This window comes from Hippichthys cyanospilos, chromosome 10 (assembly GCF_059441005.1).
Source record: "Hippichthys cyanospilos isolate Australia breed blue-spotted pipefish chromosome 10, RoL_Hcya_1.0, whole genome shotgun sequence".
Taxonomy (NCBI): Eukaryota; Metazoa; Chordata; class Actinopteri; order Syngnathiformes; family Syngnathidae; genus Hippichthys; species Hippichthys cyanospilos.
This window is the reverse complement of record NC_142378.1, coordinates 11177501-11204267: the sequence shown is the minus strand read 5'-3', so window position 1 is coordinate 11204267 and position 26767 is coordinate 11177501. Positions and strand designations below refer to the sequence as shown.

The 26767-nt window shown below is 37.6% G+C and overlaps 1 protein-coding gene across 3 annotated transcripts in view; it reads left to right on the top strand.

Moving 5' to 3' along the window:
- Window positions 1-26767, top strand: part of LOC148417066 (adhesion G protein-coupled receptor D2) — a 71177-nt gene that overhangs the window by 19381 nt on the left and 25029 nt on the right. For all 3 annotated transcript variants that reach the window (XM_088425917.1, XM_088425918.1, XM_088425916.1), the window contains exons 20-22: window positions 14903-14944; window positions 19203-19256; window positions 22018-22165. In XM_088425917.1, the coding sequence (XP_088282043.1) occupies window positions 14903-14944; window positions 19203-19256; window positions 22018-22165 (244 nt within the window). The remainder of the gene's footprint in view (window positions 1-14902; window positions 14945-19202; window positions 19257-22017; window positions 22166-26767) is intronic.

The window sequence follows — 26767 nt, the reverse complement described above, 5'->3', positions numbered from 1 at the left end:
GTCCTATGTAATCTATTTAGTTTTTAGTTTTTTTTAATGACTGACCCAAGGGGCATGAATTTGATAAAAGGCAACAGCATTTGCAATATTTTTAGGAGCTTTTCTTTTAAGTATTGAACTTCCATCTCTGAGTAAGTTTTATGAGCATCTTTGCCATAAATATAGCCATGCTTCATCTGCCTATTTATCAGGCAAGAGATAAATAGCACATGTGGATAGGGTGCAAGGTAGTGTTTGTGGGTCCATAAATCGCTCCACCCACTGCCATCCAATCTCTAGGCAATGTCATTCAAAACTTTTTGCCTTATCCATTATCTATGTATAATGGGCTCTTGGCCCTGCCCTGTCCATCCTATTATTAGGCCATAACATCAAACTATCAACAACTTTGCACAATGAGTGAGGTTAAGTGAAACAAAAAGCTTAGGAAGTAGGAAGTGCAAGAAGTTGAGTTACAACAATAATGTTAAGGTGTAGAGTGAGGTGTCCCTTGTAAGCTGTTTGGTGTGAAAGACTGATATTAAATGTTTTTTTTTTTCTTACAGAATACATAAATAACGCTTTTCCAAAGCTGGCATTTTGTTTGATAAAGAGTCAAATATAGTAAACCATTGGGATAATTCCTACGACATGGACACATGAGAACATCCATCCATCCATACATTCATCCATCCATTAGGGAAGAGGTCAAGTACACCCTCGTGGTCTGTAGTCAGTTGTTGGTCATAGACAAGTAACTATTTGCACTCACATTCAAACCTCTGGATAATTTAGAGTCTTCCATTAACTTAAAATGCATCCTTTTGAAATGTGGAGGAAACCATCACAAGCAAATCAAGGACAAACTCATATGAGATCATATAAGATTATGATACATTTTTAATGTTTCTAAATAAAAATGTCCATTATATTCCAGAGAAATAAAATACTGTAAAGATGACGCAAACTTCCAAGTTAAAGTAGTCATAGGTATAATCATGTAGATTTATTTATAAAACCATGTTTTAATTGGTGTCTTTGATAATTATGAGGTGGGGTTGAAAAATAAACAAATGCGCGACATGATTGTTTGCATTTCCATTGCCAGGGAAAATAACTTTCCCTTTGAAAAGGAGTCCTGTTTGTGTTGCATCCTCAATTACCAGCTGCAGCATTAAAACAATATTCAAACAGGATACCAAGGTCAGAGTGATTCTCACCAAACCTCTCTGAGGTGCCACTTATAATGAGGGCGTTGAACAGCCTTTTTAAGTTGTATATTTATAGTGTTTTGTCTCAACTTGTACTTATTTTTCCTTTTCCATGTTTGCATGTTTTGTTGACTTTTTTACTTTTATCTATATGTTTGAATTTAAATTAGTGTTTGTGGCTAATTTCACGTTGCTTTGTGTTCATCTACTTGGAGGAGTTTAGTTTTACAGGAAGAAGTAAGTCAGTGCCCTCCCCAAATGAGTCCGGCTCGAGAAAGTTTTTAAAAAAAAAATCCTTTATTCTCACCGCGATACACAGAGAGAAGTCAAGAAACTCAGAAATATCAGATGTGCATAATGAAGCGAATAACACACTTCCTTTCAAAAGAGGGAAAAAATTCCTACCGTTGTAAGACCTCTCTTTGTGTTAAACCTGCTGACATTTATTTGGCTTAGAATTACCTGTCTGCTCAATTTGGTAATAGCCTGTGTCATAAGAAAGCAAACCATCATTTTTGCCTGTGTCTCACCTTACCTGTGTGTGGGTCTTTACCTCTTTCTGGCTTTATGAAGAATGATTTTAGTTTGAAACAACTACAGGGAGAACTTTTACCATGTGAGGATTTTTTGTTGGGTCCTCACAAAGGGCAGCTAGTGTGTCAAAAATTAGGAAGGTGAGGATTAGACGTTGCAGTCCTAACCCTAGCAGATGTGCCCTTTCATCAGTTTCAGAACTCATGATCTCATTGCCCGGCATCACCCTCACACCCCCTGTCAATTGACAGCATTGGGGAAAATATAAGGACGCCCAAAATGACCCACTTTGTAAAGCTGTGCTCTTTGTAAGTTCACCTCCTTTATTGTTGTTGCGCACAGAAATCCAGTCTTGCGGGTTTACAAGTATACATACAGTATGCGTGCAGTGTTGGCTGGTTGCGATTAGGTTAGAAATTGTCCTGGTTTCTGTTACACTGCCACACTGCAGTAGATCTGTAGAATTTCTGCAGCTTTGAAGCATACTTTGTGTATAATTAGTGAGAACTGGGTCAGCACAGGGCAAGAAAGCAAAACCCATGTTGTTCTTCTAGTGGGTGGCAGGGAGATGGTGGGATAGAGTTGAAGTGGGGGTGAGAGTGTCGGGAGGTTAAAAGGCTGTCAAATATTAGTGCCAATTCACATTGAGACATTTTCTTTTCGCTGCATTAAGGTCAAAGCAAATAAGCAGCGCTGTCTGTTCTTTTTCTAGAATCATTTTGGTAGATGGATAACATATCAAACCCATTTCGCTTTTGTTTTATACGAATTTAAGAAATAGCCACACAGCAGAGGTAGACTGGTAACTCATCAAACACCTAATGTAGTTAATTGAATGCAGTTACTGTAGTCAATTCATAGGGTAAAGGGTAGTCCAGCATTGTGTCGAACTTGATTTCCAAATGAACATTTCTTCTCATTTTAAACTTGATGATACATCAAATCATTTGTTGTGTTACAAGAAGATAGCTGTAGTTTCGGCTTCATTCGTATCAGTTTACAGTATTGTCCGAACACTGGCATTGAGATGCGAATAGCACCATTCATTTTGCATGCAAGAGAAAGGAAGATGACCAAAAAAAAGAATTATGGTAGTGTCCCTTCCTGTAGAAGGGTGTAGCTGCCAATTTAGAGTAGACATTTTTGACTGAGAAACACGTCTTTCATCGTACTTGCAAGTCCATTCAAACATGTTTTTCAAGTACGTTTGAACATTTTTTGAACAAAGTCTATTTATGGGGTTGAAAAGATGTAATTTTAAAATTTACAATGCTTTAATGTAACTTTAAATATGAAATTAACTCATTTCAAAGGAAATGTGCATTTTTAAAGAGCAGAGGTGGGTAGTCTGTCGGTACTGGCTGACTTTCAATGGGATCGTTACTTATGGACTGATGTTTTGCTGACGGGCCGCTGACTGACAAAAACATTTTAAAAATAATCAACTAAGCCTGACAGAACAGTGTATTTCACCCGTCATTTTAATCTGTCGTTGTAATTGTCACCACCTGTGTTACCATTGTTAATGGTTTGTCACCTTACCCAATTAAATCTTCTAAAATTCTGAGAAATGTTTAAACTGTCCTCATGGAAATGTAAACACAGTCTAAATAGGCAGCAAGCATACATACATACGCCCAGGTATAACTAGCTGAGTGCAGAAGAATTAGTATACTGCAGCGATTGTTAAGAGAAAACATATCGCTAATGTATTTTAACATTTTCTCATCAATGAAGAAGCCAGCATGGCTGGAAGGTCAATGTTTGTGCTGCGAGTCATGATTTCATGAACTAAAATGCATGCTGTACACAATATTGCTCAACTTATTCATTGTACAGTCCTAAAGTAAAACGCAATGTTTCAAATGTTTCAAATCAAAATGATTTTGCTTTTCAAATATGATTTGAATGAATAAATCGCTTGCACATACTTGAGCAACGTATTCTGGGAGACATTTTCAAGTTGATGGCATTCAAGTAACAAATGGGCTCAATGCAAGTGACAATCTCACTGACTGGCTCTTAGCCAGAAAATGCAGGACAGAAGTTTTAATCCCCCTCCTCTCAAAAAAAAAAAGTTTGAAGCCCCGGTTTCTGGCCTACATTCTTACTCAGGAGGTCTTTTAGCGACCCGACACAATGCCATGTCCATGCAGTAGTGATTTATTGACATTAGCAGGCACTTATTCATCTACGTTGTACAATTATGGTATTGTGTGAAAGACAACAAAACAGTGGCAATGTGAGCTAAAAAACAACAGCTCGGCCAGCGGGACACTGATTAGGATGTTGAGGGTAGCCTCCATTTGCCTCTCGCCTTTTCCAGGGGTGGCCCCTGGCTCATCCCCTACAGATAGCTTAGGTCATTTCCTATGCAGATCATTGTGCACAAATATATGCTCTTCCCACTGAGTGTTTACAGCCACATGCTGATTCCTATTAATCTGCTTCTTGTCGGGACAAGGTGGAGGGTGGATCCTGAAGGGGTTGTATTTGACTCAGAGGCCTCAGAAGGTGGGTAAAATGTTCAGTGACACACACAGGCAGACAAGCATACAAGCTGAAAGCCCCATCTGACAGATTGCACCAGGCCTGGTCCTCTTTTACACTGAGCAGATGTGGTCTCACACTTGTTTTCCTTGGTAATTATCCCCAGTTAAGTGAAAGCATGTGCCAATCAAACAGCTTGGCTAGCAATAGCAATGCCCGAGCCAGGTTAGGGAGAGAGCGAGGGAGGTAGAGAGACCTATCATTTCATCTCCTCCTCTTTTTAAAGAACGGTGTCATTTCAGAGTCATTACTACATTAAAGGCAATCCTTGCCATGGTGTGAGAGAGCTGCAACAGCTGCAAGACTGACATTATTATCCCTCGTTTGACTTTCAAGTGGTTGCAAATTTGATGATTATAACATTTAACACTTGTCATGTTAAATTATAGCTTTATGTCATATGTTTTTCTTTTTTTGCGCCTTAACATCAGAATGGTTAATTCATTTAGACTTTGTGAAGTAACTTGTTATTACATATTAACATAAAATTGAATCACAGAACGGGGGGCACGGTGATGTAGTGGTTAGCGCTTACACCTCACAGCTGAGAGGTTCTGAGTTTGATAATCGGATCTGGCCACCCCTGTGTGGAGTGCCCAGTTCTTATCATGCTTGTGTGGGTTTTTTTCTGGGAATTCCAGCTTTTAAAACAAGTTTCTTACGGCAATTACAGGCTAAACTTTACATGAAAATCCAAGTGTAAATTGTTGTTGTTGCTTGTTTGGTGGAGGGGCATTGGGGTTGCTGTTGTGCTCCTTAAAAGTATTTGCAAATTCTATTTTCAGTTTAAGTGCCCCGGTACTTTAGTCTGTAGTAAAACTCAAGTGGTCGCCTCCATTCATATTATTCATTAATTAAAGTGGCATAACGTATTTCATTAACCCATATTATGCTTCAAACAATGTCAAAACATAACTAATTTGGGCTTTGAAGAAAAATGGGACAAGTCTCTCCCTCCGAATAAAAGAGTGATAGCAAAAAAAGAGGAAAAAGATGAAGATATATGAAGTCTTCATGTCATTGAACTACCATTCATTTTCACTTTGAGGACCTACGAACCGTAGTGAAGTGTGATTGCATGTGACAGTCGCCAAGTCTGCCTGTTTATCATGATGGATACACGCCGCCACTGTGGAAGCGCAGCACACAAACCCACCCTCACACAGACCTCTGATGCACAGACAGCAGCTTTATAAAGAATCTTGATGTAGAAACATAGAATTTATACAAACCAAATAAACCAATTACCATACCAGACCTTCAATAAGGTCAGTGCAGTGCTTGTTATTGCTCTGCATGGCAGTAAAACACCCCACCAAACGTGGTGAGAAGGCCAGCTAACTTCAAAATAAACCCTACTACAATAAGTTTGTTATACTTTTATTTAAGCTGTTCCTGCAAAAAAACATTAAAAAATGTTCATTATTAAAAAAAAAAAAAAAGATCAAAGTTGGTCATTCATAAATAATGAAAATGTGTTATTTGGACTTCTGCGTTTATAATTACTTCTTACTCTTTCTTACCCCCTCAGTAAAATATAAAATAAAAAAAGAGACCATACGCTGCGGCTAATACACGTTGTGTACATTTGTTGAACACATTCAATAAGAAAAATCTCAGCTGCAGCTTCGAAATAAGCATGACTCCTTTTATGTTAATTTTGCATGCTATATCATTATTTTCCTGCAGTCTACTCAACATAAAGAAAACCTTTTGAAAACCATTTATATTAGGCATTATTTTAAATTTGCAAAAATCTTGTCTCGTTCTCATGGACTCAAACTCGTGCGACATCTGATCTCCTGGCATGTGTTTCATTCCATCCCTACTAATGATTCAATTCCTATTTAGAGAACTGTTTGAAAATCTATGTTTCCATGAGTACGTTTGAGATTATTTAACCCTAACTTGAATTCATCATCTTTGTTCAACTAAAAATATGAAGGCAACTACTGTAAACCAGTAAGGCAAAGATTTACAATGAAGAGCAATGACTTTGTAGAGCTCCATATGTCCCGATATTCAAACGACATATCAGTAAGTTAACATACAAGGTCACATGTACAATGCAATAAGAAAGCACAAGGCACACACATTGACCATCTTTTAACCCTTAAAATGTGAAAGATGCTACGTATTTCTCTTTGTCTGTGCCGCTCCCACCTCCATACTTGGTGATCTTGACACATGCCATTAACCTCAACTCGCCTCACCTCAACTGTGAGACGGGAGAGCAAAACCATCCCATAATAATACCTGTAACAATCTTTTTTTCCTGTTTGGTACCCAAAAGCAACTTGTTCAGATTTTGCATATTGCATCCATTTGTCATTGCTAGTCAAGGACACTGCTACACAGTCTTGTCAGCAGTGCAATTTTATGTTTCAGTTCAAACGCCGGTAAGTGTGTGTGTGTGTGTGTGTGTGTGTGTGTGTGTGTGTGTGTGTGTGTGTGTGTGTCTGGAAAGTATCATTCAGGCGATTTTAAATTTGTTTTCATGCCTACAAATGTGTGCATATGAATAAGAAGACACATTTCTCTCCTGTGCCTTCGGAGTAGACCAAGGGCACATATTCTGTTGTTCCTTGAGCAAAATATGCCCTTTTTATGCTCTGAAAACATTGATATATGTAGAAACAGACACAAACACAAAAAAATGATAAAGTGAGGCTTGGGTGTATTTTTGTCTGGTGCATACAAAGACAATGTATACTAACACCCATACAGTACAGTATCTACTAATGAAAGTTAATCAAAATAAGACTTGAATTTACTTATTCCACAATATGGAATTTTGTTATAACACAGACCATAGATTAATTCTATTTTTAGTATTAATCATAAAACACTGGCATTATCGCTGAAGGTCGTTTCACATTATTCCTATTTTTTGAGATGTGTCTTCTTCTACTTAATTTACACAAGTCACTTGGTTCCATTTTCAACACGTTCCCAAGATTCATGCCAATACAGGCGAGTGTTGTTCTCATTCCAAATATTTACAGTTCTCCCAAATTTCTGCATTTTTTTCACCCCAAAATTCCCAATTCATTCCTAAAAGGCATAATTTTCCCTCAAAGGTTATCATTCATTCCAAGGGGACACATCATTACGCATTTAAAGAATTCCAATTTGAAATTTAATTAATTCAGCTCATTTTTTGAATGAAAATTTTCACCCTTACAGCAGTTGCCCAAAAATCAAGTTTATATTCACTGATTTATTCAATAACATTTTCAACAAAACATAATTCATTTTCATCATTTGAAACTCGAAACCACAGGTGTCTAATTCCAGTCCTCGAGGGCCGGTATCCTGCACATTTTCTAACCCTCTCTCTCAAAGACCTGATTCAAATGATTAGTCTCCTTTTCAAGCGCCTGCTAATAAACTAATCATTTGATAGAGGTGTGTTGGGGAGAGAAAATCAAAAAATTGAATGTTGGCCCTCGAGGACTGGAGGACTGCAAATGTAAAATTAAAATTGAACATAATGTAGTTTGAAAAAAAAAACCTACTAATTTGAATGAGACATTCAATAAAAGCAATTCATGGTTCCTTATAGAAAATTGTGGATTTTTTTTTTTTCAATTTTCTTTTTGAATCATCTTCCAAAATTATTTTTAAAATAAATTCTGCGGCCCACAGGAAACATTTTCAAATCACAATCATTTCAAATAACATTTCAAGTACATTACATCCTTTTAACGGATGCAAACCCCTGATTATTTCAGTCCTTAACACCCCATAGACTTTTAGACATAAAGTTTGAGATCAATACAGATGATAAATTACTGCAAATTTTAAACATCAAAATAGCATGTTCTTCTTCCATATCCAACGTGCTCGCTTAGACACAGTAAAAGAGAGCATGTTCTTGCATTGTGTTTAGTAGAATATGATGTCCAGCTGCTGTTGCCAAGTTTTCTTCTTATTCAACACTTTTCCCCTTCTTCCATCAGTGGGAAAATTTAGTGGTTGAAACTCCCTGGGATTGACAGTGAGAGCACACACACTTTGACAAGGGGTGCCCGAGAATGGCTTCTTGGATACCTTAGCATTGTTAATTAAACAGCTCTGTGCATTGGCAGAACACTTTGCCTCACCAGTTCAAAGACTCTTTCTTTGACCCATGTGCAAAATCTGTGGATCGGTTTTCCACAGCTATGTTTTGCTTGGCGCTGAAGGCACGCCGAGCCTAAATTGTCTTGTTTAAAAGCTAGTTTGTTTACAGTCCGCTTTCTCTCGCTCTCAATAGCCCTGCAACCTCTCCATCCCATTACCATATGTGCCTAGTGCAGATTTTTTCAAAGGGGCATTTCTGAAACCCATCGGTCTCCCAACAAGTTCAATTTGTATAAACATCTGAGAATTATGTTAACGTGCGTAGCAGCAAATGAAATGAAACCTCTCATTCCCACACACCCTCTGTCATACGGGTTTATTTAATCATTAACGCAAGTACAGGAGAGCGCTCATCTGTTATTGCTTCAATAACGTTTGTCGGTGTGATGTAAAATCAATATGACACACTGACTCAATGCTAGGGCAATGACAAACGTCATTTGTCATCGACAGGCAATAAAGATATACAATTGATTTTAGTCCATTTCAATCCGCAAACCTCGACCATTTATTGCTCTTTTGTGGTAGCAGAAGAAAGAAGTGGAAGAGAAAGGAATTTAAAAATGACGATGGAAGGACAACCTTGCCAAGCTCAATTAATCTTAAAGAAAGGGACTGTGATGTTTTCACGGCATGTGTATTGTACTTTAGTCGGCATGCCCCGCTAGTAAAATGGAGCAATAAATGAATTGTTTGGTGGGGCTGTAATAAGTGTTGAGTTGTTTTTTTTCCCGGTTTGTTGAATACTGTTTATTTTCATATGTGCGTACTGTTTGTTTTTTTTCCATTCCATTATTCTGTGAGTATTTCATTTCACTATGGATTTAGGCCATTTTTTTGTTTTATCAGATTTGATTAATGGAATGATAAAACGTAAATAAATTGGGTGGCTGTAAATCCATTTTCAAAGTTTGTGTTGTGCAGTATTTTGTAGTGTTGCTTAGTTTCTGTTGTTGCAACAAGTCTTTAACAAAGAAAATGATCTAATCTAAGATCTTGATTATTGACCTCATTCATCAACAGTCCAATATGAATCAGATGAGGTCGACTGTATGTTCTTTCAGCATCCTTTGTAGACTCCATGAAGTTATAGTATACCTGTACAAGTCATGGGACTCCTACCTTACATTTGAGCATTCTGTTTTATCTGTTGCCTGTCAGTCTTTACATCAAAGTAACTGTTGTGTTTCGTCACCTCTGGCTTGCAAGAACCCAAGTTGTGTCGGTGGTAGCGAGCAACATCTGTTTTGGGCTTGTTGTTCCTCTTGGCTGCTTTTCAATTGGATTTCCTCAAGCAGGGCCAAAAGCTGTCACCTCTGCCAGGCTCTGTTAGTGATCACTGCCGGCCCCTATATTAAGTAGGTGGTTCAGGGCTAAGCTAATAACTCTCCCGCCTCTCCTGAGCCATCGCATACCAATTCTGTGTTTCCACTATAAATGTGGTAACTACACTATGACACTCTGAGATGGTCTTCCGTCCGTCTGTCCGTCCATCCATCCATCCATCCATACATCCATACATACATTCATCCATACATCCATACATCCATCCATACATCCATCATCATCTGACCCGCATATCCTTAAATGGATGAAGGTCTTCTAATTACCAACCATTTGTGCATTATTATTTTCCATCTACAACATTAAATCCTACAAACATGCACATGTTGAAGAAATATTTTTTTTATTTAATTGAATCATTTTGAATCAAATCATTTTGAATCGAAAATTGATTGTGAATCGGAGCGGCGATCCCCAGATGGGAATGGAATTGTGAGACATTCAAATGTTCCCTCCCCTATCATATTTAGCATGTACCATAATTCCCCATTTTTTTCTCAAAAATTCAAGGCCAAAGGTATGTGTGTGTCCTATATATGGTAAGTTAAAGATTATATCTATTTTTTTTATTCACCACCATTCGAGGAGGATAGATCTGTCAACCACATAAGCCAAGTTCTGACGCACATTTCTATATTTTTATATCGGCTGTATTCTTACTCGCAACAATTACCATAACGGTACAAGCTAGAGGGTGGACGTCAGCTAACAGCAGCTTGTGTTAGCTGAGGTTTTTATGGCTTTATTTTCAATAAAAGAGGCAAGCAGACTGAACCAAAGTCCGAGCCCATCCTTGTTCACGCACAGGAATATTTCCAAAACAGAGAGGTTCATGTAAAGGTTATGATGTCTTCAGCTGATTCAATGAAGAGTGCACGGGTTAGAGAACACGGAAATGTAATCCGTCTAACTTTTATATTAATTGTGGTCTTTTGGCATCCAAACACAATCATAAACTAAATGGATTATGCACAACAACAACGAGTATTTATGGCACAATGAACTGGAGCTGCATCACAAAGAAAAGGAAAAACAACTGCTTCGAGCGCATTCGACGTTACGCTGGCACTGCGTTCACGGATCGCGCACAATGCGGGAAATCTGAAACACACTTAACTGGCAACAAACATATAAATCACAGATATTGAAGGCATTTCGCTCAATTTTTTTCTCTGCATTAAAACAATTACGTCCTGCCCCTTGGTTGTGGGTGTTAAAGCTTGCATGGGGAGGTGTTTATCTCATCAAATTGACAGCAGAGCAGCCTGGCTGTCTACCTGGCTGTTTGTCTGGCTTCATGTGGTCTTTGCCAGCCTCTCTAGCCAGCTGGATCCGCTAGACGGGGTGAATATGAACCGAGGACCTGCACAGCATCAACTCTGTGCTTCACGGCACTGACAGATACTTTGATTTGACGTGCCATGAGCAGTTAAAGTGAAAGTTATGTATACATGTTAATTAAACTGTTTATGCATGAAGGGGTCAGAGACATTAGCAAGTCCCCGCGCAGAAGTGTGAATTTCTTGTCTTTTTTTTTCTCCATCACAGCATTTTCACTCTCTGTCTCTCATTTCTGTAATGATTACCAGGTGTAAGGGCTAAATTTTTCCTCCCCCTATTTTTTGCCAAGTACGGATGCAGATAGCTCTATTTGTTAAAAGTGTCAAGTGGTTGAATCGAGGGTACGATTTTTGACACTTGGTCTAAGTTGAAGAAATGGCTCCCTTGAATTGTCATGGGTGGTTTCAAACTACGCAGAGGTTGTGGTCTTCAGCGCAAGACGAGACGAGTTGGTCCAGTACAACAATTACATCTTTCTAAAAGTAGTAAAATACAATGAGCATTTTTTTTTTTTTTTTGCTAATTTTATGAATGCTAGTATTTTAGGCAATGGCAACAGCACATTCTATAATGACAAAAAAAAAAAAAAAACGGGTTTGGGAAGTAAAATAAACTGAGACAGTGTAGTTGTAAAAGTTTCATACTTATTCATAGATATGCTTATATTTATAAATAACTATATTATACTATTATAAAATAACTTATCACATTAAAACCTGTGTTAAATGGAAATCTGCACATACACGCCGTCATTTGACACAGCACATTATCAGACCACATTAAAATCCCTCAAACTTATGCGGTGAGATGAAATCGGCCACTACCCATAATTATTTCTGAAATTTGCATTTGCTCATTTTTGCCTCTTTTTAAACAGGCGTTTTCTTTTGTTTCCCATGTTTAAAAAAGTCTGATGTTTAAAACACTATCATTTGAAAGGGCCTCCAATCAACATTCAATACATTAACAGTCAGAAGTTGATGTATGATGAAAGAACAACCTGGGAGTTCTGTTCAGGGGATGCCTACGATCTGATTAAAACTACAAAAAATTCCTCTTGACCTGTCTTTGACTTGATAACATTACTTATCCCACAACACAGTGATTGGGTTAAGCTCAGAACTCATAAGAAGTCCTATTGTTGTATCAAATGTAATTTTTCGTGTTGCACTGCATTACGTTACTCTCTCGGGGATGATTGTTTTTGGTCAAATGCATTCTTTGCTGGATTTAACTTTTTAAACATACAATTGTTCTGTAATTAGTTGGCTGCTAATTAATTTATGCTCTGTGTTTGATGTGCAGTACAGCAATATTTTGAAAGCAACTGTGCTCATCCTTTGCATAAATTTGTACCATTTGCTAGAGAGTTCAAAAGAAACAGGACTTGAATTAGAAAAGTGCACATGCATTTAAATAATGTGCCCCAATTTTTTTTGTGTTTGTTTACTGCGGGAATATTACTGAATTAACATTTTAAACAATCCATCATCATTGTTGTGCTGCCACTTATTTTTAACTTAATTATTCTCTAATCGACCACTTTTCTTAATGTGCACAGGATGTTCTTCCCACTTTGTTCACTGTACAACATAAGATTAATTACAAATATGCACAGTGATCAAAAACATGGTAATCAAATGGAAACAATGAGCTGGGAATTACACGTCTAATGTAATACAATAGGGTATCTGTGCAAATTATGTGCAGAGTTATGTGTGCTTGTGCACATGTACATTTATCTTTGTGGTTTGTTTCAATTCAATGAAACACAGAGTATACCCCTTTAAACACTAGGGATGGGACGAGAGACAAATCCCATGAGGTGTCTCATGGGGTTGAGTCCGCAGGAATGAGGCAAGATTATTTATTTACAAAATGTGTTATATATAATAATGTCCAATATAGTTTTCAGTTTTTATTGAGCAGTTTGCAAGACAATTAATGATCTAGCATACAATTATGAACATAATAGAGTGAGCATATTTAAACATAAAGGGACAAACTGTCTTTGTTTTATCTACCAATATTTTACCTATTTTTCTTCAACAAGAAAATCAAAATATCACACAGAAACTCAGAAAACCAAGTAATACATTTCCATTTAATTATGAGTGATCAACATTTATATTTTTTTGTCAATTGACATTTACGTAAAATGAGTCAGCCATGTATTGTTCAAAAGTGATCGGTAAGAACAGGAACTGTGTCAGGCTATCACAATCAAAGTATTCAGTCATTAAATTGCCTTTGAAAAATCAATGCTCTCAGGAGCACTCGACTAAATGACTAAATGACGCAAAAAAAAACCCCAACAACAAACAAACAAATGCTGTATAATAAAATGTCTGCATAATTAAGTATTTTTTGGTGGTCTGGAAGTGGTGATTGAACGGGATGCAAGAATGTTTGGTGTTCATAGATGGCGTTGTGACTTGCAACTCAGCTTTGAAATACACTTTCGTCCTTATTGCCTCTTTGTTGTCAAAAAGGAGGCTAAATAATAAACAAAGTGTCAGACCTGTTCTCAAACAGAAATAATTATGAATAAATATTTGTCCACAGAAAAACAATCCATTTTTGGTATCATAGTAGAGATGTGTTCACAAAAATAAATCAATAACTTGACAGGTAACGAGAGGCGGCACATGACAAGTTGGGTCGAACCAACTAGTATCTAGAATGGCAGAGAATCTGGCTTTTTACAATAATGAAACTAGTACTACCTCTAGTACCCCTATTTGAGAACCACTACTGTCCTGGAATGTACTGTACTGAAGTGAGCTGCATCGCTTATTAGAAAACTATAGATACTGCAATATAAGTATTCCAATATTTGCTTGAGAACTATTTTCAATGAACCTTGATGACTTATTTTCCAGGTTATGCTGTGGACAGAGATGTACACGTGGTACAATACTTCTCAAAGTTCATTTGTATAAATTCAATCGAGATAATTGTGAGGCTAGCTTATCAAAGAGGCCACTTTTTCTGTTGACCTTTTAAGGGATTTTGCACACCTTTTCATGTTCCTTCTTTTGTGGCAGTTGTCACCATTCTCACTGAAGCAACAGGTTTACAATATGGTCTGAAGATGAATGCGCAAGCTTGTGTGTACAAAGATTTCCAATGAAAACTAACTATTTCTCTGTGACGAAAAGTGCAGCGTTTATGCATTCAAGGGCAGGGTATTGTTGGATTCTGGGTACAAGCCACAGAGTTCTTTGAACATGAAATATCTTCTTTTATGTGTCATTTTTTCATTATGTTCCATCTCCTCTCCCATTCTCTGTTTTCCTCCAATGGTTTTCCTTGATGGTTTTGACGGTCTTGAGTTGCTCTCTTTTTGTATGTGTGTGTTTTTGTGTATCTCTTTTAGTACTTGTATGTCTTTGGCTCTTGCATTGTGTATAATATGTTTGCTTGCACTTCACCCTTTTGCGTGTTTTTTTTCCATCTCTGACACAATCTGTATTGAAAGAAAAAAAATGTAGCTCTACTTAGTGTTTGAATGTTTTGTAAGACGGTTAGATTCGAGGGACACCACTATTGTAAAGGATACAAAGGAGCGCAGAGTTTGGAGAAGCTGTTCACATTTTAAGCACGACTTCTTGTTTCATACTGCTCATCTGTCCAGTCATTAGAGATGTTTTATATATATATATATATATATATATATATATATATATATATATATATATATATATATATATATATATATATATATATATGTATTTTTTTTTTATCCTAAGAGAGAAAACAACTGTAACAACTTTGTCCTCCCATCTTATTATCCCTCTCTCTTTGTCTGTGCGCAGGGCCTGTTCATCTTCCTGATATATGGGGTGTACAACACAGAGGTAAGTCTGCATTGTGTCTCAAGGCTGTCGCAGTGAATGAGAGAAATGACAAGTTTCTGATGGGCTCCATGGTTAAAAGCTGTGCCGGTTTGGGGGGGTTGCGGCAAGTAGGGGTGTGTGCATGGGCCTGTGTGTTGTGTGTGTGTGTGTGTGTGTGTGTGTGTGTGTGTGTGTGTGTGTGTGTGTGTGTGTGTGTGTGTGTGTGTGTGTGTGTGTGTATGAGGCGGTTGATGGTAGGAGTGCTAAGATGGAAGGGAGGGGGACAGTTCTTCCACGCAAGCGTCCCACTGCCCTTCATGCTTGAACTAACTTATATGCATCCGAGTCCGACCATTAAACACTGACACGGCGTCGTTCTCAGCCACTCATTGCTCACCTACATTGCCTAATATTTCACTGCCTCTTTAAGTTTTTAAACTCACGGCCCTCCATTTAGAATCCTGACAAAGCCGTTGGCCAGTGCTCTGCGATGTCCCGAGCAGTCTCCATACGTAAGACGGAGGAAGAAACATTCAATGAAGGACTGAGAACATATCATACTGAGATGCTGCATTATTACCATTTAGATAGGGCCTGGCTCACTTGCAACTCAGACGCAATTTAATGGATGAGACTCACCTCATGAAAATCACTCTTGGTCAAAAATGTCTTAAGATAACCTCAGGTACAGGCCTGTGCATGTTGCTTCTAAGTACCAGTTCTTAAAAAACAGACACATTTTGAGTTCAGATTATTTTTATTTGATAAATGGTTATCCTATGGTTTGAAGTGACACAAGAAACTTATTATCAGACAATTTTGAGGAAGCATCATCTTGTACACCACTGCACACAATCTAAACCTAATATCTGTAACTATGTGTATGTGTGTATCAGTAGAAGGGTCAGTATTATTTTGAACATAATATTTTTCATAAAATTAAATACAGTATATCACTATATCCATTCATCAGTCAATAAGTGCATATTTTTTTTATTACACTTTTATACCTTTTTGTATGATTTTAACTATGCATTTGTACTTAACTGTAAGGCTAATTTATTTATTGTTTTTTAATGAGGAAAGAAAAGAGTACTGTCTATAACACTTTTGAATGAATACTTTTTTAGTAATTAAAATCAAATATGTTTCTGAAAAATTACTGTGCTGTGTATAGACAATATCTACATTATATCAAATCTAAAGTAAATATGTAATTAAAATGTCACTGGGCTGGCCATAAATATCTCGTTTGGCATTTCAAAATATAATATACACCTGTTTTTGTTAGACTTTACACCATCAGGACTTTTGGGGCCCATCACCATCATCGATCAGCGAGTTTACAGTGATCAATCACCAAAGCTGGGACAATATTTCTATTTAAATAACTTCTTCATTTACTGCATGAATTTGTATACTGTTTATAGACTATATAAGACTTTATAGACTATATATTCACAATCTATGCTCAAAGAGGACAGAAATGCTCAGGTAAAAGAACTAGCCAAACAAAATGAATTGTTTGTCAGATAAAACCAAAACAACATGAGACAGAAATAAAGTCTAGTTCTTGTTGATAATGGTCTTCCATCTGTCGTCATTCTTTCATTTGGTCATGCAAAAATGTACAGCTGCGTGAATCTCTGCCTCATTTGAAATGTCTTTGTAGTTTTCCCCAAATGCTCGAGGGGATTTCAGTCAGTCAAAGGTGTCAATTGCTGTAAAATAAATCAACAATGCATACTAGCTCAAGTGGCTACTTTTCATGCTTTGATTTGAAATTTGTTTCATTAAATTCAGGCTGTCCTTGACCCTTGAGTAGTTGCAATTTGTAAAACATGTTCATATGCCAGGTTCCAGGAACATGACCGTTGCTTGCAGAAGCACGCTCCCTTGGTGATGATGGCAAATAATTGAATACTTATGGTTTCACACAACGCAAAGAACCCCTTTGAATGTCAGTGAAACAATCCGTGTTTCGCTGTGTCCTTCAATGTCTTTTTTAATATGTCAATGATCTGTCACAAATTTCGGATTTTCTTCTCGAGCATTCAAAATGTTAAAAATATGCGCGGTATATAAAGCCTCAGTAGTTTTGATGAGCCAACAGAAGACTGCTGAATGATGCTCATTTGAGTGCTGATTGATTGAAGATCAGTTTGCTCTGAATGAATATCTTTTTTAGTCAGCAGTCAGCTTTTCCTTCCATGTCATCAGTCTGAATGCATAGCTACACCAGAAACAGTTGAGCAAATTAGCTTGGTATAAAATTGTACAATATGGTAAGGAATTCTGCCTCAGTGTCGAAAAATTCATGAAGCTGGATTTTCACCTTTATAAATATGGCACAGCTTTGACTCTAATATACTCAAAATGCAGTTGTTGTTTTTTTAATCACTAATTACTTGAGAATAGCGCCCCATTATTCCTTTGCAATTAGCTTTTCCTTGGTGGTCACCTTGTATTAATATGCTTTGACGACCTTTTATTTCCATCAGCTCCAAGGATTTCGGCAGGTATTGTCAGCTATGCCGCTTTCATATGTTAATTGTTTAACTTTGCATTCTTGCAAAACCTTGAGTGAGTGCTCAAGCCCTTAAACACATAACCATCATCTAAAACAATGCGCTTTCCCTCATTGTCAAATGATTCATTAAGTGGTGTCAAGTAATTGCCTCAACAGGAGGCTCCCTTTTGATATCAGTAAAATCTGCAGGATGTCCTTCCCCCGTGAAATAATGGATGATAATATCTCCAGCAGTTACACTTGTTGCGCATCTTGTCAAAATGAGTAGGCCCAGCACGTTAAAATGGCGCTGGCCCTGTTGATTGCGGGTCGTCACAAGCTTTACATGATGACGCTTTTCTCCATGTTAATCCCAGTGAAATATTTGCGTGTGCTGCGTGTGTATGTGTGTGTGTGCCTGTAGGTGTGTGTGCTGCGTGGTGTCATCATTTATGAAATACTGAGACTTAGTGAAGCCAGACGCCATAATGCATATTCACTAACAGTATGGGTTGGGTCTATGTGTTGAGCACTCAGTCTCTACAAATTTACAGTCAGTGTTGACAATGTGCATGCGCACATGTATATGTAGATTCATGTAAGATATTCATTTGATGCCTGTTCAGCCACACACACGCACGCCTTTTTGTCATATATGGTTCTTCAATCTTTTTACTACAATAACAAGAGTAATGAATTTACAGTTAATATTGCCATATTAGTATACATTAATGAACAAACTTGTAACATGCTATTTGACAGAGATGACTTCAAAATTAACATTTGATATCATTTATTATATATGGGGTTTTCGGGGTATTGTATTGTAACTGACAGATGAAGTAAGTTGGGTAGATAAAAATATGATATTAGGAGAAGATAATCAATATGATGACTTTATTTACTTATTACTTCTAACTTCAAGCCTCAAATAAAATTAGTTGCATACTGCATTTCTTTTTTTTATTATCAACATGTATTAATATGTTTGAAGGCACATTGAAATATCAATAATTTTTAAATGCATCATCTGAATTACTCAAATAGATTACTCTTTTATAAAATTTATAAAATTTATAAAAGTTTGGATAATTTCACAAAACCAGCATCATCAACAAATTTAACAAATGAACGGTTGTTTTCCTCTTTATCTGACAGTGACAAGACTTAAAAACTTTAAAATTAAAAAATAAAATTTCTAATAGGTTTTTAGATAAAACAAATGTTTCATTTGAAATAAACTGATGATTTGATTTCATCTAAAGTATGCCAAATAGTATGGCAATTCTGTTTTTCATTTCATGTCAGTACCATGTCTGTCTAACAGGTATAACATTTACTCTGAATTTTCGGAATCAAAACTGTTCTCTTGTGCGTGGTCTTACAGTAGTCATCTGGGGTATAAAAATGTAATCTGTTCTGCAAGGGCAGTCGCTTCTCCTCCAATAGCTCCATTTGTTGGTCTCGCTGCTCTGTGTTGACAGATGATATCTCCAAGTCGTCTTTTTAGTTTGCCAGCTCTATGTGTCACTTTCAAGTCCCATTAGCCACCGAGTCACGCTAGAGTGCCTTCACTCATGTAGGCACACACACTTTTTTTTCTTTCAATTATACCGATCAGAATCCGCAAATGCCCGCTCAATTTCAAAAAAAAAAAAAGAAGGAAACACTCTTTTTGCTCAGTGCAGATTTTGTAATCAGTTTGTTTGTATTTATTAGACTGAAAGTGCACCATGTCAGATATACTGAAAGTGTCTCTCGTTCTTTTAGGTTCGGACCACGGTCAACAGGATCAAGGAACGGAGAAAGGCGCTTAATTTTTCAGTACGTAATCCTTCATTCTTTGTGTGTATGGGTGTTTGCGTGTGCGTGTATGTGTGAGGGTTGTAACACGCGCTCCAACACAGACAAGCACACACAGCAAACTCAATTTTCCAATTTTCTTTTTGCGGGGAAACAAAATCCTCACTCCAACAATGCCAATGAGAGCTGGCCACAAAACAGCCTCTTACATCTACTATCCTCTTACTAGCCGACAGTCCATGTTAGATGCCCTTATAGATCAAACACGCACCCTCCATAATAGCCCCCCCTCCTCCTTTTTTTCCTCTCTTTACGCTGCCCATTGCGGCACCTTCATCCCAGCAATGTCAACCTCTGTGCTGGGTTACAAGTTTCTAATCCAGGACAAGCTGTCCCCTGACATTAAAGTGTCAGAGCAGTATTTATACCTGCTCGGATGCTGCTGAGGCGCGCCCACGTATGTGTGATACATGTGTCAGCCTCAGCAATACACTTTTCTGGCAATTGTAGACATTTCCAAAGGAGCGGCTACATCATTGCACCCTCCTTTGCCGGCCGTCCCGTACACACAAATTGTGATTTGTCCCTTATTAGTGATCACATCAACTTAACTCCACTTCCTAGGTTGTGTGAGTGAAGGCTTTATGGGCGCCAATACTCCGTCCTACCCCTCCCACCGTACCCTGACCCACACATACACACCCACCAATATTCCCCACCTTGCACCCATCAGGTCATTGCAAAAGGAATGAAACCATTACAAAGTGCAGATTGATTTTCAAAATCTCATGTGCCCCCCTCCACTTCCTTTGACGCCCCCACCACCTCAGAGATTGACACTGTAAGAATGTGAACAAATTAAATAAATAAATAGATCAGATGAGTCTGCTGGACTGGATTGGGGGGCTAAAGGGGCCCCTTGCCATTAGTGCACCTTGATATATTGGCTGCTCACAGCATCAGTGAGCCCCCCAAACCATCTACTGTCATTTTTACTGCTTGCTCTTGAGGTGGTGCTTTTCCAATCTAGCTGGGTTCCGCTACTAGAATGCATTTTTCGCTGCCACCTGACGGTTTTTAGCTAATGCTGTTTTGTGCCATAAATCCTGTTTGGAATACCGTATCCACCTGTCCCATGGTTGCATAGGAGACATTTGGCTCTAGATGACCGCACATGCCCCCATATATCCCCTTGTTGTAAAACACAGGATTGGGTATTGTGCCCCACATCGTGTGGGATAAAGAAGCTTTGCTAGTATCACGGCATATATGGGGTCATTTGAAGATGAACGACACTAGTTGGTGCTCTGTGTTGTATTATATGCCATAATCAAAAGATTAGGCTCATGAGGCCATTTACATTAGATTTTATTCAGGGTATTCAATAAAATATCATTTCGTATTTTTTTATGACTGGGGAATGTACTGGAAGCATATTTTGCCCTTTTAATATAAAATACTGACCTGCACTGACCTCCTTTTCGTACATACACTGCGAAATTACTTTTTGAAATAAAGCTGTCCATTTCTGAGCCTCCCACCCCACCCCTAGCCAAAAAAAAGAAAAAAAAAAGAAAAGAAAACATTTTCAATCGTTTGGAATTCCATGCCCCTGACACCAGTGAATTTCTGCAATAAATCAAAAGTGGAATAGATTGATCTTGTCACATTAGGACAGGATATAAAATGCTAGAGTTTTCCTGTAATCATTTTGGCCAGCAGCAAAAGATGTGCTTTTTTAAAAAATAGATATTTATTTCTTTATTTTACTAATGCCACTGTCGTTTATATGAGCAGCAGTGTAAACAGCAACATTTCCTATATTTTTCGACTACAAAGCGCACTTAAAATCTTTTCATTTTTACTCAAAAAATTGACACTTACATGTGTGGATGTTGAAGTTGAATAAAATGTGAATAATTTGCTGATTGTTTCCTTGTGTCATATGCCTTATAACCCGGTGTGCCTTTTGTATACTGTATGTGTGGACAGAGTAAGAATTTCACTGTGTGGTTTCGTGCTGTACATGTGACAATAAATCTCTTTGAATTTTTGACTCTTCAAAAATTAGACCCATTCATTGAGCCTGCACTTTATTAAATCCAGTGTGCTCTCCTTATTGTCATAAATACACTAGTAGGAAATTTGTACTCCAACTCTTTCCCAAATGTTCCAAATATTTTCACACATGACATTTGAATGAGAGTTTTCCTGGGGACGTTTTTGTACAATTTATATGTGATATCTCCTATTAAAATTACTGATACATATTTCAGACAGGTTTGCAAATTATTTTCACAACCATGCCAAATGAAAGGAAAATTACTCACTCTGTGAGCATGCAGTACCAGGAAAAAGTAGGTTGTTTTTGCTGATGAAAAGCTTTAAATGATCCAATACCATGTGAAATGAATCACAGGATAATCTCACTGTGGAAAAAATAGTGTGTGACTCAGAGTGCAAATAGGTTTATTTAAAGGCTCAGCAACATTCGCAGTCTATTTATCATTTGAAGCCTAATTTTCCAAATAATAATATTCAGTAATGGATGGGCAACTGGCAGCGCATGAGACTGTATATGGCCAGGACCAAAGAATAGGCCAGGACCATAGAATAGGTCAAGAAAATTGTGTCAAATATATATATATATATATATATATATATATATATATATATATATATATATATATATATATATATATATATATATATATATATATATATATATATATATATATATATATATTGTCTTGTACTAATGTGATGCTGGCTTTGTTTACAGAACTGTGCCAGTTCCCGTCCATCCAGCTCAGGCACTAGTTCTCGTCCTGTCAGTCTACCATCAGGAGCAACCTCGAACCAGGAGGAAGCAACCCCTTTCCATAATTGCAACACCCAAGGTCAGCAGAAGGAAGAAGACAGTACCACAAGTAAGTAGTTAGTCAATGTTCTGAATATATACCATAGAATTTGAACCAATCTTCATAAGAGTTAGCGCAACAAGAAAAAGGAATCCAGTGATGATAAAATGCAGGTATTTGAATACTTTCCTTAAACTGCCAATCACTATTTACCAAACAATATTTTAGAAATACACAGTCAGAAAAATAACATTTAAGTGGAACCAATCTCTCCACTGTTCAGCAGCTGGCTTATCTGCGATGCATTAGTACAAGGCCCTGTATTGCTGTTGAGTGAAATCAGACATCAGAAATATCCGGTTCACTCTAACACTAACCAGACACTCTGACATCAGTCTATCTGGATGAGCTGACTTAAGAATGCATTTGATTGTGTAAATATTGTGAATTACCAGATTCAAGCAGGTAAAGTTAAAGAAGAGGTGAGTCTTTGGATTCATGCCACACTTTCATCCAAATTTTCAAATTTAGATTGTATATACTGCTGGCGCCTATCCCAGGTGTCTTCCTACAGTAGGCAGGCTACATCAAGAGATGATTCCCAACCAATTGCACGGCACACTATGACAAACGACCATTCACACACATAAACACACCTAAGGAAAAACCAAATACAAATAATTGCCTAAAAGCACATTGTCGAACCTGTCATTTATTGTCAAGCAAATTCTGCTGGAATTTGTAGTTATTACTATCTTCGACATCAATCTGGTTATCCAAGTACGGAATTGTAATATAAAACTAATCATTTGAAATGTTAATGGCTAATTTACAGACACAAATTAATTGTATTATTATTTGTGACATTACGACAGGAACCCTATCTGTGTTTTCCATGTACTGTGTGTACAGCTCTGTGCGGTCCTCGCAGCATTTTTTTTTTTTTTGCGGGTGATTTGCATTGTCCCCGACACTCTTAATGCCTCGCTCACTCACTCAGTGCACAGTTAGTGTCACTGCTTGTGTCACATTTATGCGAATGAGACCACCCAGTAACCAGACAAATGAGGCCCCGCGTCACAAATAATGTGTTTAATGTAACACAATCACTAAAATAAATGTTTGTCAGATAAAATTATTCAGGCCATTTGCTGCTTCAATCTATTCCCGTCTCAATGTTACCACATGCAAATTGCATGTGCATGATTGACTGACTTTATGGTCGAGCACTCAGACATACAGTACAGTACAGAATTGCTGTATATTAAGTGTAGCAAGGACACACTTATAGCGGATGGCTTGTGACTGCATCAAGTACATAAATAATAAATTCTAACTAATCGTCATACTTCTGAATGCTGCAGAAAGATTAAAGTACACAACATGTGAGCATGTGGTTGATACGGCATTCTTCAAAGATTTAATAGTGAGTAAATGTAATCGTGTTTTTTCATTTGCTTTATGTGTACAAGATCTATTAGTTCGTTATTGATGAAAAAACATGTATACAAAGCCGAATTAATAAATCACACAAGAATCAAAGTTTACTCTTTTTTTTGGTAACATAGATTAATTTGTGTTGCTTACACATTTTTTGTTTTGTAGACTTACTATTTGGAGAACATGTAGTACTTTTCAAAACTTTCTCTTCTGAGTGATTGTTTTGTGATCGTTACCCACAAGGACAACCTGCCCTCAATGTGCTTTTATATTATTATATAATACTTCATTCCCCTTTTTCTTTTTTCTGTTTCGCCTTTGCAAACTGCATATCGTAGTGCAGACAGCGGATGTTGTTAAATGTATATATTGAAGAAGCGCATTGAAAAGAATAGAAAAGAAGGACATGTGCAATATGACAGAATAGAAGTTGAAGTGTTGGTGGTAGTGGTGATGGTGAGTGCGGGGTGGGTGGGGGCGTTGAATTGAAAGGGGAAAGGTTATGTGAGTGTTTGTATATGTGCATGAGTGTTGCATTCCTGATGAGATGGCCCCACACAATGGCTAAGTTGAAGGTTGCGAACCCTTTAAACAGGAATAAAATGCCGTGTCGCACTGTGAGCTCATGCCATCCTCCCGTTGTGTTAAACCCTCCGTCTCAATGAGCAAAGACCAGGTTAATCTCACAGTTTGAAATAAAAAAAAAGGCCAGTTTTCAAGTGCCTTGTAAATATCAGTAATAAAATCTATCTACTAGTATGTCAAAAGAGTTCATCAGCGATGCTTTGAGAATTTATTGAATTTCGATTAATTATAAAAGGTAGAACAATTAAACGTTTCATTAGATGACAGAACGTAGAATTAACCTGTGTATTCACTTGGTGCCTTTCATAAGACAGAATGAGTTGTTTTCTTGCAAGGAGCATTGTTTTTACCTAAACAGGTGACAATTTCACACAGTGGATTCATGGGTACATTGAGAGAAGTTGATCTCTGAATCCATACTTATTGTGACATTTTTGTTGTTATTTCCGTTACGAAAGCATGTGCCGGTATTCTTTTTTTTTTTTTTCAGATTGCACTCAAATGATCAGCAAAGCTATAGTGTTGGCTCTTCTCTCATATGTAACCTTCTCATATCTAACGCTACTTGTCATGCGTAGTTAGCCCAATTCATTGACATGCAACAGGATCCTTTGCGCCCCAACAATTGTTTAGCGATTGTGTCATCTGGGTACCATTCCCCCATGCGCGAGTCCTCACCATAACAGCCATGATTAGCGTTGTGCCACAAAGACAATGTGAAGTTATGATGATTTCAAACATGGAGGTTGCACTAATCCTCTTGTGGTCTATTCTCTATAAAATTATTGCAACTTGATTTTGATTGTAAAAAGGCAGTCATTTTCTCATATCCGGAGGGGCTTATGCGTATTTATTGCTACCATGCACATTTCCAATAGCTAATATTAGCATTATCGTTTTAGTTTGAGTATTGAAAGATACTTATGAGCCCACCATGTACAGAACTAGGGTAGTGTTCATCAGGAATTTGTCCTTGTCTTTTTCATCACGCCAGTGAGTGAAACACCAGCCCGATGTTAATCCTTGACTGATCTGGGTAGCTTCACTTCTTCAGTTTAGTTTTTTTGTTCTTCTCCTCAGACAAAACCTTTCATTTATTTGATTGTTTTGCAGCTTTTGCCATAATAGCATGAATCTCACATATGTGTTCAGATGGACTGCCATCTTCACAATAAAAAGGAAAAAAAAGGGCATGTAAAGTGTGTCATAGAGCAGTCAGACAAGTTGTAGTCTTGTTGCGTGGCGTGTCAATAAATGTGCTATAGATCCCCTCAAGCCATGACGAAAGTACCATTCAACTAGTTGTACGTCGATGACTCACCAGAGGAGTTATCAAAATATGTTATGAAGGTTGAAAAGCTAATTAGTATTGCTTTAGTATAGCTGTGTGTGTGTGTGTGTGTGTGTGTGTGTGTGTGTGTGTGTGTGTGTTCATATTTGTATCAGGTTTAATCATAAAACATTTCCGGCTGCTGTTAAGATAGAGGCAGAAGTTTGTGGACTAGCAAACATCTTGGTCTTGTTTTGGGTTACATTTTATTAGTGCAAAAGCTCCCTGTTATTCCGAGGTCCTCAAGACGAAGAGAAAGAATGTGTTGCTGTGGAATTTACATCATATTGATGTTTAACTCATCAGAAAACAATGCACATTTCAGGTGTGGTGTGTATGTGTTTTGGCAGTGCTTGGGCTGTGAGCAGCAGTCTGTGTTCATTGTCTTCCTGATGGAAAGTGATGTGCACTAATTCTACATCTGGTCTAACCGAACAAGGCTGAAAAGTTCAGCCAAGATATTAAGAAAAAAAGATTCCTTATAACTTTTCCCTACATCTGACCACAAATTAAATGTTATCCCTTGTGTCACAAAATTATTGGCAAATACTAAAAAAAGAATTAACAGGATAGATTTCTGCCAGTATGTTTTTGCTTGCCCAGTTGACATTATCATGTCATAAATTCACACCAAATGATAATTTTGAAAGAAATCTTTCAAACAAATGCGGTCCCAGTAATCCATCAAGAACTGTGAAACATGGGAAAACTGAGCTTGTTTAGTAGTTCCTAATAGGCTTTAAGAGAAACTCTTCATGCGCATCCACCCAAGCTGCTGCAAAACTCAAATTTGTTTTATGCTACTGCTCTGCATAAGAAAGCTACACTGTCACCTGCCGACCAAACTCCTAAGAGGAGAATCTATTCATAATTCAGAGCAACAACAGAGCAGAAGCTGTGCCATTGTCAGGTATAACAAATTGAGGTTGTGAACGCACTGAATTTGTATCTGCTTACAAAGGCTGACTGCATTTTACATACTGCAGGTGCCGCTGAGTGCGTGGTAATAGGATGGATGATGGATAGCCAAGCTACACAGGCTTCCATTCTCGGGTTATTCATCTACAGTATTTATGTGCTTATTTATTTATTGCTTCACCCAGAAAGACCCTCGAAACTCAGCATGGCAAACTCGGTTCTGAAGGTAGTTGAGAGTTGGCCATATACAGTAGAAATGGGGCTGAGCTCCTCAAGGTATGGAAACCATCGCTTTTGGACGTGTTAGATATTCTAACGTCAATTTTGACATTCATTAGTGGCACTTTCTGCAGACGTTGATGTTTGGTGACTCTAATTAGGCATGTGCAGATTTCAGA